Raw genomic sequence first — 11276 nt, 5'->3', positions numbered from 1 at the left:
AGCATGTGTATGTAGCCTTTATAATGACTGTGATATGAGCTTAAAAGTAAAGGCAGTAAAAATACCCCAAAAACGCCTAGGGCCCATAGGGTTAAAGAAAAAACACCACTCTTTCTGTTGTTTTTGTATATGGTAATATTTGTTTGTGTTACTGCTGACATAAACAGTTAAATTTGCCCTTTTTTTAATGTGTGAGAGAAGCAGGGTGTGGCAGTAGTAAACAGATTATTTTTAGCTGCTGACAGTTGACTCACTGACTGGTGTGTTGTCTGTTTGTATATGTGTGTGCAGATGAGCTGCAGCAACTGCACCTGGAGTTTGATATCACTTTAATGATTCCAGACAGCACACATGGGATGGCACCCACATTATCAGCTCCTCCCCGGGCCCCCTCTGATGGTGTATATCAGGCCTGAGATTTGTTTGGCCCTTTAGCTGACCCAGTACACACCCTCACCCCTCACCACAGAGTGTCCTGGTCCAGCTCCAACTTCTCATGGCTGAACTCCATGGTGGAAAGAGCCACATCCCTGAGAGGGGTGGAGGGGGTGTATCAGGTCTTCCACCTCTGAGTAAGAGGGACATGAGACTTTTGGCTGTGTCTCAGACTGAGTTTTGACACCGTAGTACTGAACAGCTGCATGGAAAGAGAAACATCGACTCACCCGGGTGTGGAGTCAGGTGGCCTACTATGTCACGCAGTGACATTTAACAAGGAAACTCAATTTTCTGCGTCTTCTCAAATACTTCAATTACATCATGAACAATGGCATTTGTCATGTGGCATCTTTGAAAAGCTTTTATTTTCGAAACCATTTCTAGGAACAAAATCAGCACAAAAATTGAATTTAACAGTGTCAGATAAGAATGAACAAAGTATAAAGTAATTGATTGCAGATGTATCGGATATCTTACACCTCCTCTCTGATTATTGATATCAGCATTAGTATTCTGAACCTATTATGATATGAATATTGTGCCTTAATCCAGGACCGGCAACCTTTTTGATATGAAGTGCCATTTTAACATTTTCTTGATAATTAGTGTGCCATATCAATATAATGTTAATCCCTTGCTCCTGAAAATGCTGCATAAAAACTTGTGCTATGTCCTCACCTTTTATTGTTTGACGCATTGGTTCTAATTAGCAGCAGCGCTCCTCCCTCACAGTCACATCACAGTATCTTGCTATGACTGCTAATTGTGGTATTTCATTCACATCCATGCTGTCATCAATTGCAGTTCTAAAGTTGCAAACTTTCCGTGTGTGTGTGTGTGTGTGTGTGTGTGTGCATGTCTGTTTGTATCATTTTGTGTCTCCTCTCTAAATTTGGAGGTTTTTGTGTGTCCGTGAACACCGTATGAAACTCTTCATGAGTTCTTGTTTTTCATCACTAGCAGTTTGTGGAGTTTGAGTCGCAGGTTGATTAATTGATCAGTCGATCCAATCAGAGCTGATCAGACCAGATCAATGATGAGAGAAGCAGCTGTGTGTGAGTAAAGGCAAACTGTTGGACCCAACACAATAAACTGTTACTGGCTTTATGTATTCCGACAGTGCTTCTCATGAACAGTCCAGCTACAAAAATAGATACAATACATGTCGGCAGATGTTGTTATTGTGACAGGCTGCCACAAATATATAAGTTTGGCAAACCGTGCACTTAAACATTTAGAAAAAACTCTCTGGCATACTTACTGCTAGTGTGCTGTTAGTTAAGCTACAGTGTGTTAGTGGTGGCATGTGTTCCCAAGGTTGCTGACCCCTGCCTTAATCTCTTCTCTTTATAAATATGCATCACTTCAAGTGGAAAAAGTATGCACAACTTAATTTATTATTAAGGATTGTTTTTGCTAGCTCTGTTCATTAAAATTCAATATTTAGAAGTATAACAAAAAAAATGTCTTTGTGCCTTAAAATAGCTTTGATGTAACTCTACACTTTTGCCTCACTTAGTATTTGTGAATCACTGAATATGCAAATAAGCCCCGCCCCTCAGCTGCTCGCCTGCAACTCAAGCGTTCCTGCTCACCTCTGACTCTGCTCACCAAACACACAAACCTCTGCTTATATGCAGAACTAGATAACATGAGCCTATGGCTTGACTACGTTGTTAAACAGCTAATAATGTGTTGCTAATGATAGATAAATCCAAACCTGATTGCCAGCTCCGACAGGTTGAAGTGAAAGTGAAACTTGACATAGGTAGCCAAACCTGGCTTCTCCTCATTATGCTTTAGCGTTATGGAAAGCCCTGCCCTGCATGTTGACAGGATTGGTTCCTTAGGTTTGTGACGTAACAAACCTGGGAAGTCTGACTCCCTTTACTTGAGACTGTCACTGTTACACTTCATTTCCAAGGCAAAAATGCTAAACCATGGCATTTACTGCTTATTTCGCAAATGATGTGTCTTGTAGCATATAAAACACATCATATTAACATATTAACAAGGTTAAAAACTTATTTTCATTGTAGGGGGATCTTTAAATTAATGCATTTTTGAGGTCACATTTGTTAAACGTCAGATGCTCAGTAGAGAAATGGACTGTAGTGTAGTGTAATGTTATTTCTAATTACAGAGTAGGATATCCTCATTAAAATGATGTTTCAGGTGTGGCCTGCCAGTTGGTGCTTAATGTTTATTGTTTAATTGTTAATTGTTCATCACCTGGGGCCTTTGGTGCGAAGCCCTTTGCTTGACTTGACTGCAGTGCTGAGGCTGCTACGTCTGTGCAGGCTGTGTTTTTTTTAAAATATATCTTCACATGGCACTGATCTGAAAGGAGGAGTGCTCCAGCACTGTGATAAAATGTGGGTGATGTGGAACAATAGGGAGCTGTGTGGGGTAGACTGCTTATACCCACATTACCATATGTTTGTTATTTTTTCACATCTGTATCTGGCAACTTAACTCCACATAAGACTCACCACTATACTGCAGTATGGCATATGAAATATAATGTTATCATGTGAACGTGTGTTTCACTGTTGTGCACAATATCCCAGGTGTCACTGACCAATTTCTGGCAAAACCAGGAGAAATAAACCCTTCCTAGTGCAGACATTTGACTTGTCAAACAGCTGTAACTGATAACACTAAGGATAGCTGAATTCCATTTAGTTGTGCCAGTTCCAGGGCTCTGGTATTGTTCATGCTGGCTCACTGGCATAGCTTACAGCCACACCCAAAAATGGAGCAGATCCATCAGTTATCAGTTACAGCTATGCCACCCCATATGAACAAAATGTCTTCTGTCAGAAAGGTTGTTCATGCACCCAATCATTGCATCGCAGTATTTTAAATTTGCTCAAGATCTTCAGATAGTCGTGTGTGCAGGCACTGCTTTCTCCCAGGTTGTTTACCGCCCCCAAAGAGGTCTGCAAATAAAGTGCTTTAAGCTCAAGATGGCTAAGTCTGGTGTTTGGGCCATTATAGGAACTGCTGGTCTCAAGAGTAAAAGTCTAAGAATGTTCTGCCTGAGAGCCTCAATTTGGGGATTAAAAGTCCTCGGTGAGTCACAACAAAGTGAAATATTTGATTAAACAGGATTGAACTCAGTAACAAGGAAGAGACTGCATGTCTTGTTGTATAATTGTGTTGTTGTCCTTTTTGGGTTGTTGTCCTTAAAAAGAAGCATTTGGATAATTGAATAGAGTTAGACTAAATGTCCCATTTTGTTCTCTGTCACAGTAAGTGTTTATGAATCGATCCCAAACTTGATATTGAAATCTGCGCTTATGTTGTCATCATGTGAAGGGTTAATCTCTCCAGTATCCCCCATCTCCCACAGATACTGTACCGCTCTTTGCTGCTGCTGCTGAAGCTGGCTGAAATGTGATCTGTGCTTTACCTCCAGTCTGACAAGCATTCATTGATTGTATATTGATTGGGAAAGGGGTCATTACAGCCCTCCTGAATAATTTCTCAGCTATAGCACAAAGTTGTAGCAAACCCATGGCTGAAAATATACCAACAGTGTAATGCAACTTGCTATACAGGTGTTTTACACTGTTGCAAGTGTCTTACTAATGTTTTCTCACGCGAGACACAATCATTTGGCAGCTCAGTTGGGCACAAATACAGTGTGTGTGAGAGAGTGCAAGGTCAAAGGCAGGCTGTTTAATTCAGCAGCAGTCTGTTAGAAGAGAATATAGGTTTTCCTTAACCAGATGGCTCCTGTTAAAGGACAACTTCGGTATTTTTCAACCTGGGCCCTATTTCCCCATGTGTATGTGTGCGTATGATTCATGGGTACAACTCGTTCTAAAATTGGTTCAGTATTGAGGGAGGTGGATGTGTGTGTGTGTGTTACGCTAGACGAGTCAGAGGTAGGAGTCTTTTACATGCTATTCCCTGGAGTGTTACCGGAGTTTTTGGAGTGCTCAAATAAACGGGCCTTTTTCCCGAACACAAGAACAGGATGTCGCGCAACANTCTGAACCGGTCAGTGGCGAAAAAACACACACTTCATACACACATACTCATAGCCCTCGCCCTCTCTGCTCCAACACTGACTGACAGCTGACTCCACTCATAGCACTGGCGATCTGAACCGGTCAGTGGCGAAAAAAAGCACTTTTAATGCGCAAACTTATTCGGGACGCATTTGCCCCCGTTACCGTTTTAGCTCGTTTCCCGGCTCCGGCTGCATCCGCCTCCCTCAATACTGAACCAGTTTTAGTATGAGTTGTACCCATGAATCATACGCACACATACACATGGGGAAATAGGGCCCAGGTTGAAAAATACCGAAGTTGTCCTTTAAGTTAAAAAAACAAGAGCTGAGTTTGCCCTTAAAACATCTATTTATCTGCTCATGTCTGATCACATGGGCCAAATGACTTCCTATTTAAGAAGGATTTTGTCCCCAATCATTTAGTGTAATACTTGTTTCATGTTTTTGATTTACCTCATAAAAGAAGCCTTGTTTTGTTTCAGACATTTCTAAATCCTGGTTTCATGATTTAGTATGTTTGGTGGGTTTGCGGGCAATGTTAGATATTTCAGCTATTTATCTTTTATAATAAAAAGCAGCTGTCAGGGCTGTTCTCTTTGGATCAGGAGAATACTTCAGGCATGCAGCACTGAGAACATTATAATGTTCATTGTATTGTAATAGATGCTTTTTTAAAAGCTTTGCATTTAAGTAGTCTGGCCAGTGAACACTTAATTAGGAGGAGACAAGCCCTCAGCAGGAGATGGCATTGACTCTGAAATCTGAACCAGTGCGATCCCGTGGCCCTGATGCATGATGGGACCACATGACCATCTGTCCTATAGAGCTGTGTAATCACATGATATGATATTGATAGAAGTAGCAGTTGTAGGTACCTTGGGACTCTGTCTTTGACCCAGTAACAACAGAAGCAACACAAGAGGGCACAGGCCTACACATGAATATGTCATATACACACCAAACAACTTCAAGCTTACAAAGTATAAGCCTATTACTAAATCATGCTGACTCAGAACATTGTGAAGTGGATGATCTGAGCTTTCCAGGATGCTCTGAGGTTTAGGCAACACTCTCTTGATTGTGTGTTTCAGTGACTCATAGATTTCACCTGTAGCTGAGCTCCCTTTCTTCATAATAGTTACCAGTCTGTTGTTGTCATCCTGTTTTGACATGTCAGTTTCCAAAAGTAGAGCTTTAAGGATGAAAGAAAAAAATGGTATTTTCTTCTCATTGTCTCCAACGTCTTCACTGTGTTGAGCTTGGCTTTATGACAGGAACAAAATAGATCATCACAGTTTTGGTGTTAAAATTAGACAAGAGAAGATTACATTGGACACTTTTGTGCTGATCTCAAGGAGGCTTTCACATCAAGGACCAGGGCCTGGAGTTGAGTGGACTTGACCACAAAGTCCAGTTCGTTTGATTAGTGGGAACACTGTGTACTCTACTGTGCATGTTACATTTATCTGTGCCCGACTTGAAAGGTGATCTCAAGTATGTTTCATGTGTGTTGTGCATGTGTGATAAAGTGGGAAGGCGGGCCAGAAGATTGCTGTTGATATTTTCCTCAAAATAACAAAAGTAGGCATAATGTCAAGGTGGACTCCCTCGTATGGGCTTGATATCTTGTAATTGTAATTCTACACTGTAGCAACAACATAAACAAATGTCACATAGGTAATGACGCAAATGTACTCCGGTACAGAACAAAATTACTAATATGAAAGCTGGGAGGCAGAGGAATTTATGGGAGGCAATCATACTTGGGCATGGTATGAATCTGGCGTAGCTAATATGAAAACGCCCTCTAGACTTTATCTGCAAAAACCTCATAGAATCTTATTTGACCTCTTGGACAATATGTTTAAATCCTCTCTTCATTTGGAGCTGCCAGCTGGGAAAGTTGCCCCATACTACTCTAAAGATTCGCATACTGCACACAATACAGTAGTGTATGTTTTTGTTTTCCACTTTTGGTCACAGTCTTAACTGTAGCGGCATATCCCCGCTGTCATGCTCTTCATACTTAGACAGAATAGCAATTTCAGTGTTGCTGACTTCATGCACGACACAGCATAGTGCCAGCCAGTCACTGGAGGCTTGAGGAGAATGCTGAGTCAAAGTCAGCATAACCTTGTCTGTCATCTTCTAAAACAATACTGTCAATGATCTAAATATGTAAACCGTTAGGACTCTTGGTGTATTGGCTATGATTAATAGATTGGATGTTTTATTAAATGATTATAGATGTGATTCAATTGCATGTACAGCAACTGGTGAACTCACATCTCACAGTCATAAACCTGATTTTAATTTAGGGTAATTTGTTGGGAATTTGTTTTGGAGTTCTAATTAGTGATTTCAGCTGTTAAAGGAATGTAGTGTAAACACAACTATTGCAGAGCGAAGTAATTTAATTTTGTTTCGATTGCAAAATTTAGTTTCCTTAAATGTGCACTGTCATCTGAAACCCTCCGAGGTCCAAGGTCCCCTCTGCAGCACTTTTCATGAGAAATAGAGAGGCTCCTTCAGTCCACAGTATTTTAGGGGGAGATTATGCTGAGTCACTGACGCTGTTGTCCTGAGGATGGAGAAATAAACCACCCAGTGACTTTTGGTCACGTTTACCTAAATTTTATATTTTTTACTTCATCAGACTTCATACTTTTATAACACCATATTTCAAAGTAGATGGATTATTTTATCTCTTAGACTGTTAGAGTGATATTTTATCAGGGTATTTATGTCTTTAGTGGGTTGTATCTCATTCAGCAGTATTTTTTCCTGTCACTTCCTACCCCTCTGTCAAAACAGTCATCATATCACACTTTCTGCATTGGCGGCTTTTGGTCAGCTATACGCATTGTTGTGATGTGATGGTAGAGCGTGACTGGTATTGGTGGAGGCACCTCCCTGAATACCACAAGGATGAGACGGGACATCAGGGAGGGGTGAGAGGTGGAACAGAGGGATATGTGCTCCTTTCTTTAACAATTTCTCTGCTGACAGGAATTATGTGCGAGCCAGCAGGAGAGAGAGGCAGAGAGAGAGAGAGGGAGTGAACAAAAACACTAAGCTGCCAACTCCTGTGGCAGCAGTGGAGCAGAGAGAGGGGAGAGAGGGATAGAAACAGCCCGCAGTTAGCAGAGAGACGCTTACATCCTCCAGCGTGGTGTTTCAGTGTTGAGCTGACCTTGCAGAGCTCAGACTCGACTGTGTGGAGCCTCAGGCAGTCGCGAGCAGGGAGACTGTGAGCATGGATCCTGCCAGGTCTATCCAGCATGAGATCAGCTCTCTCAAAGGTACTCCTCTTGCCTTTTTAACATTTTGTTTCCTCAGACTGTTGTCATCATCACCGTCATATGCTTTGCAGGACCGCCTTATTTTCCCACAATCCCTCTCTGGTGAGGACTTCCTCATCGTATAGATGCAGGTTAAAGAAAAAGTTCAGTTTTAAAGGCTTCATGGTACTTGAGTTAAACAGCGGGATTATAATCCGCTGCTCTCTCTCTCCCTGCATGTTTTTGTGGATAAAAGGAAATGAATGCTTTTGTTCCCCTTTGTGTTCAGGCGTGACCAAAGGGGTTGGAGCAGGGGTCAGGGGTAATGATTGTGCTGAGATGGTGTGTTTTACAAGCTGTGGGAGGCTGCTGCTGCTGCATGCGGCACGTTGAATGCGTCTGCGCCGAGAGATGCAGAGCAGGTCGGCTGGTGCAGAGGGGCTGCTGCTGCATCGCCGCGGTAACAGCAGTGATACGGCCAAGTTGCCCTGCCCCTCAGTCAGGGATGGGACTGTTTAACATGGTCAGTAGTGAACATCTGTAGCATCTGTAGCTGTGAAGGAAACATGTCATCTTCTCTGTTTAAGCTGCAGCATGGTCAGATGTCTCTTCTTACCATTACATCAGCAAAGCTTGCTCCTCCCACCTATATCACTGACAGGTGTCTTACTGTTTGACTGTCACAGAATAACAAATATAGTGATGTAGTTTAAATGTCTTTTTTCCTATATATTATTTCTCCATTAAGGCTGGTTATTAAACCTCAGTACCTTTTTGGCATGGATCAAATTGTATTTGTAACACTTAACACAAACTTTCCAGTGTCTGGTCTAGGGATGTCAGTTTTGGTTAATTTTGCTTTCGATAGTCCGACACTCACTAACCGGTTGGTAACAGGTTCATTTTTTAAGAAAACCACGATGTGACCTTAAATACAAGAGGTCTTTTCTTTTAGTTTGGCTTTCCATTGACTCAGTGAGCTTTAGCGCTGCATCTCAAAGAGCTCTACATTTAGAAGTGGCGAAATTTTAATGTTTTGCAATATAAATATCTTGTCTTTTATTTTATTTTCTGTTGGCTCTGCTGACAGACAGCTAGCTGGCGGCATGATCATTCGCGGCCAGCTAACATAGCGCCCACTGCCCACCCTCCAGTCTCCACTGGTTAGCTAGTGATAGCATTGGCTGCTCTGCACTGTGCACTACCGGGGTTGGTTGAAAGCTTGACAGTGGAGCCACTCATTTGTCATTAGCACTGGTAGTGCTGTCCTGCCACTGTGACAGGAATGCTACAAAACATGGTGGCCAACCTCCGTTCTACCCCCTGGCAGCCATGGTGAGTTAGCGGCTTCATTTTTAACCACAAAACCCCTTTAAAATTGTTAACTCTGTTAGCACCACTGGCCGTGCTGACACAGCTAACGGTGCTAACAGAGCAAACAGTGATAGATAACACAGGGGTTTTAAGGCTCAAAACTGAGCCACTTACTTACCAGAGCCACCTGGTAGGAGATCAGAGAATGGGCACAATGTTTCTACAGCAATGGTGATGGTGCAGGACGGCATTACAAGCAGTTATCGCTGAATCAGCGGTGCCGCTAGCTTCCTCCCACTAGACTTGGGGTTGTAGGCAGTGTAGTAAACTGAAGCGCGGCAAAATTAACGTATAGATCAACATGCATAAAACATTCTGTTGACATCCATAATCTGATTAGTTTCATAATCTTGTTTGCCTGTTCTTTAATTGGATTACGACAGCATCTGATAATTTCTTTCATTATCAATAACTTTGGCAATTATTTACTAGATTAATTATTTAGAAAATGTCAAAAATTAAAGAATATTAGGATATTTCCTAATTTAAATGAAACTTTGCCAAATTCAGACTGTTTCATTTATTTTGGGAAAGTTCTATTGTTTGCCATTTTATATTTTAGACCTTTGGCATTGTTAAATCACAAAATGGGTTGTGTTGAAAAACAAGTTTGTTAGTGAGGCACTGAAGAGAGAAGGTTCTTTGTTATCAGTACAGTAACTCTGTTATTGTATTTGATATAAACCAGGTGTGGTAAAAGTTTGCTGACACATTGTTGCATGTGACAACACATTAAATAGATTACCCAATAAGACTTCACCATTTTTATTTGCTCTACTTGCAAAGTAAAACAAAGTCTTTTTTCCATTATGTATTTCATTTAAAAAAAGAAACACAAACTTAACTCTTATTGGCATGCGCCCAACTAAATGGATATTCTGAGCAGCCTGTGTCCCCGAGGCATCTTAATATATTCAGATGCTACTTCTCTCCTCCCATGTGTCTCCCACACCCTGCAGACACCACTGTCTGTGTGGTTGGTATTTCCAGACTAAGTTTGCCAGGTATTCAGGCCATGGAGAGTGTGCTACTTTTACACCAATCTTTGAATCAATGTGCACCATCTACATCTCACTAAGTAAATGATTAACAGCAGACTGACTGACATTTATAGGGACTTTAAGCCTCCAATTTAAGGAGACAGAACCAAACCAGACTGGTGAAACTGGCTCAGCCCAAAGGGGAGCCTTTTTAAAGGCTGTTCTGTGTGGAGTTGAGGTTTGTCTGGAGTATTCTGGCGAAATGTGGTAACACTTTGGAAGAGTTTTCAGGGTGGCAGCGCCATTTAAATGATCCTGGAGAGAGATCTGAAGGAGTCCTGCCCACTGGGACGGGCTGAGAATGTTTTCCCCAGGGCTCCCGCAACAAAAGCTCCTTCGCTTCATTGAGCACTCCCAATGGAGTTACTTAATATGTTGAACACTGCTGCTGCTTACTCAGTGCAGCTCAGTTCATTTGTAAGCATGTCGTCACCTCAACACCATTGCTCCCATTGTGCATTCTTGTCAGCTATTTCCAGGCACTTGGTACAGAATCAGCTCTTTAACATAAGAGCCTGTTGATTATCTCCGGTATGTGTTGAGACAAGCAAGGCCACTAGTGACACATGGCCTTGGTGACTTATCACTAACAGTAGATTTCACTCATTAAAACACCCTAATATTCCACTCTTTTACCAGCTTGCTCTGAGTCTTGACCCAGATATTTTGAGCTTATTTCAGGCTCATGCATGTTTCTGAACGAGGACTGAGGAAGACTTTTAAAAAGGTGTATTTAACTACATTGCTGGATGACTGAATAAGACCTCACTTAGACTGCAAAAACGATATTAAAGCCATTCCTTCTGCTTTATGTTCTTACTTTATTCTGTTATATCTTTTCAAGTGTTATTTTGTCTAATACTGGATTTTGTATTGTTTTTTTCTGCAACTGTTTATGCTGAGAATCTTGGCCAGGTCTCCCTTACAAAAGAGGCTTCCAGCTTCACACAGGCTTACCAGTTTAAAGGGCCAGTGTGTAATATTTGGCATGGTTTATTGTCAATCTGAATCTGAATCTGAATATTCTACCCATTAATATGTTTATACAAGTGTATAATCGCTATAAAATAAAATTTGTTTGGTTTTCGTAGCCTTATAATTATGCTTTTTTATATATATATA

General features: G+C 41.4%; 1 protein-coding gene across 2 annotated transcripts in view; it reads left to right on the top strand.

Annotated features, from left to right (window-relative positions):
- The window catches only part of pleca (plectin a), a 115571-nt gene that overhangs the window by 16981 nt on the left and 87314 nt on the right, over window positions 1–11276 (top strand). Inside the window, exon 1 of one of the 2 annotated variants that reach the window (XM_050034823.1) lies at window positions 7561–7761. The exons of the other annotated variant lie outside the window; for it this stretch is intronic. Within the exon in view, the coding sequence (XP_049890780.1) occupies window positions 7716–7761 (46 nt within the window). The 5' untranslated portion in view covers window positions 7561–7715. Of the gene's footprint in view, window positions 1–7560; window positions 7762–11276 lie in introns of those variants that run through there. 2 annotated transcript variants of the gene reach the window in all.

Source organism: Epinephelus moara, chromosome 22, assembly GCF_006386435.1.
Source record: "Epinephelus moara isolate mb chromosome 22, YSFRI_EMoa_1.0, whole genome shotgun sequence".
Taxonomy (NCBI): domain Eukaryota; kingdom Metazoa; phylum Chordata; class Actinopteri; order Perciformes; family Serranidae; genus Epinephelus; species Epinephelus moara.
Note: the sequence above shows the minus strand (reverse complement) of the source record. Positions and strands in the feature narration are given on the sequence as shown.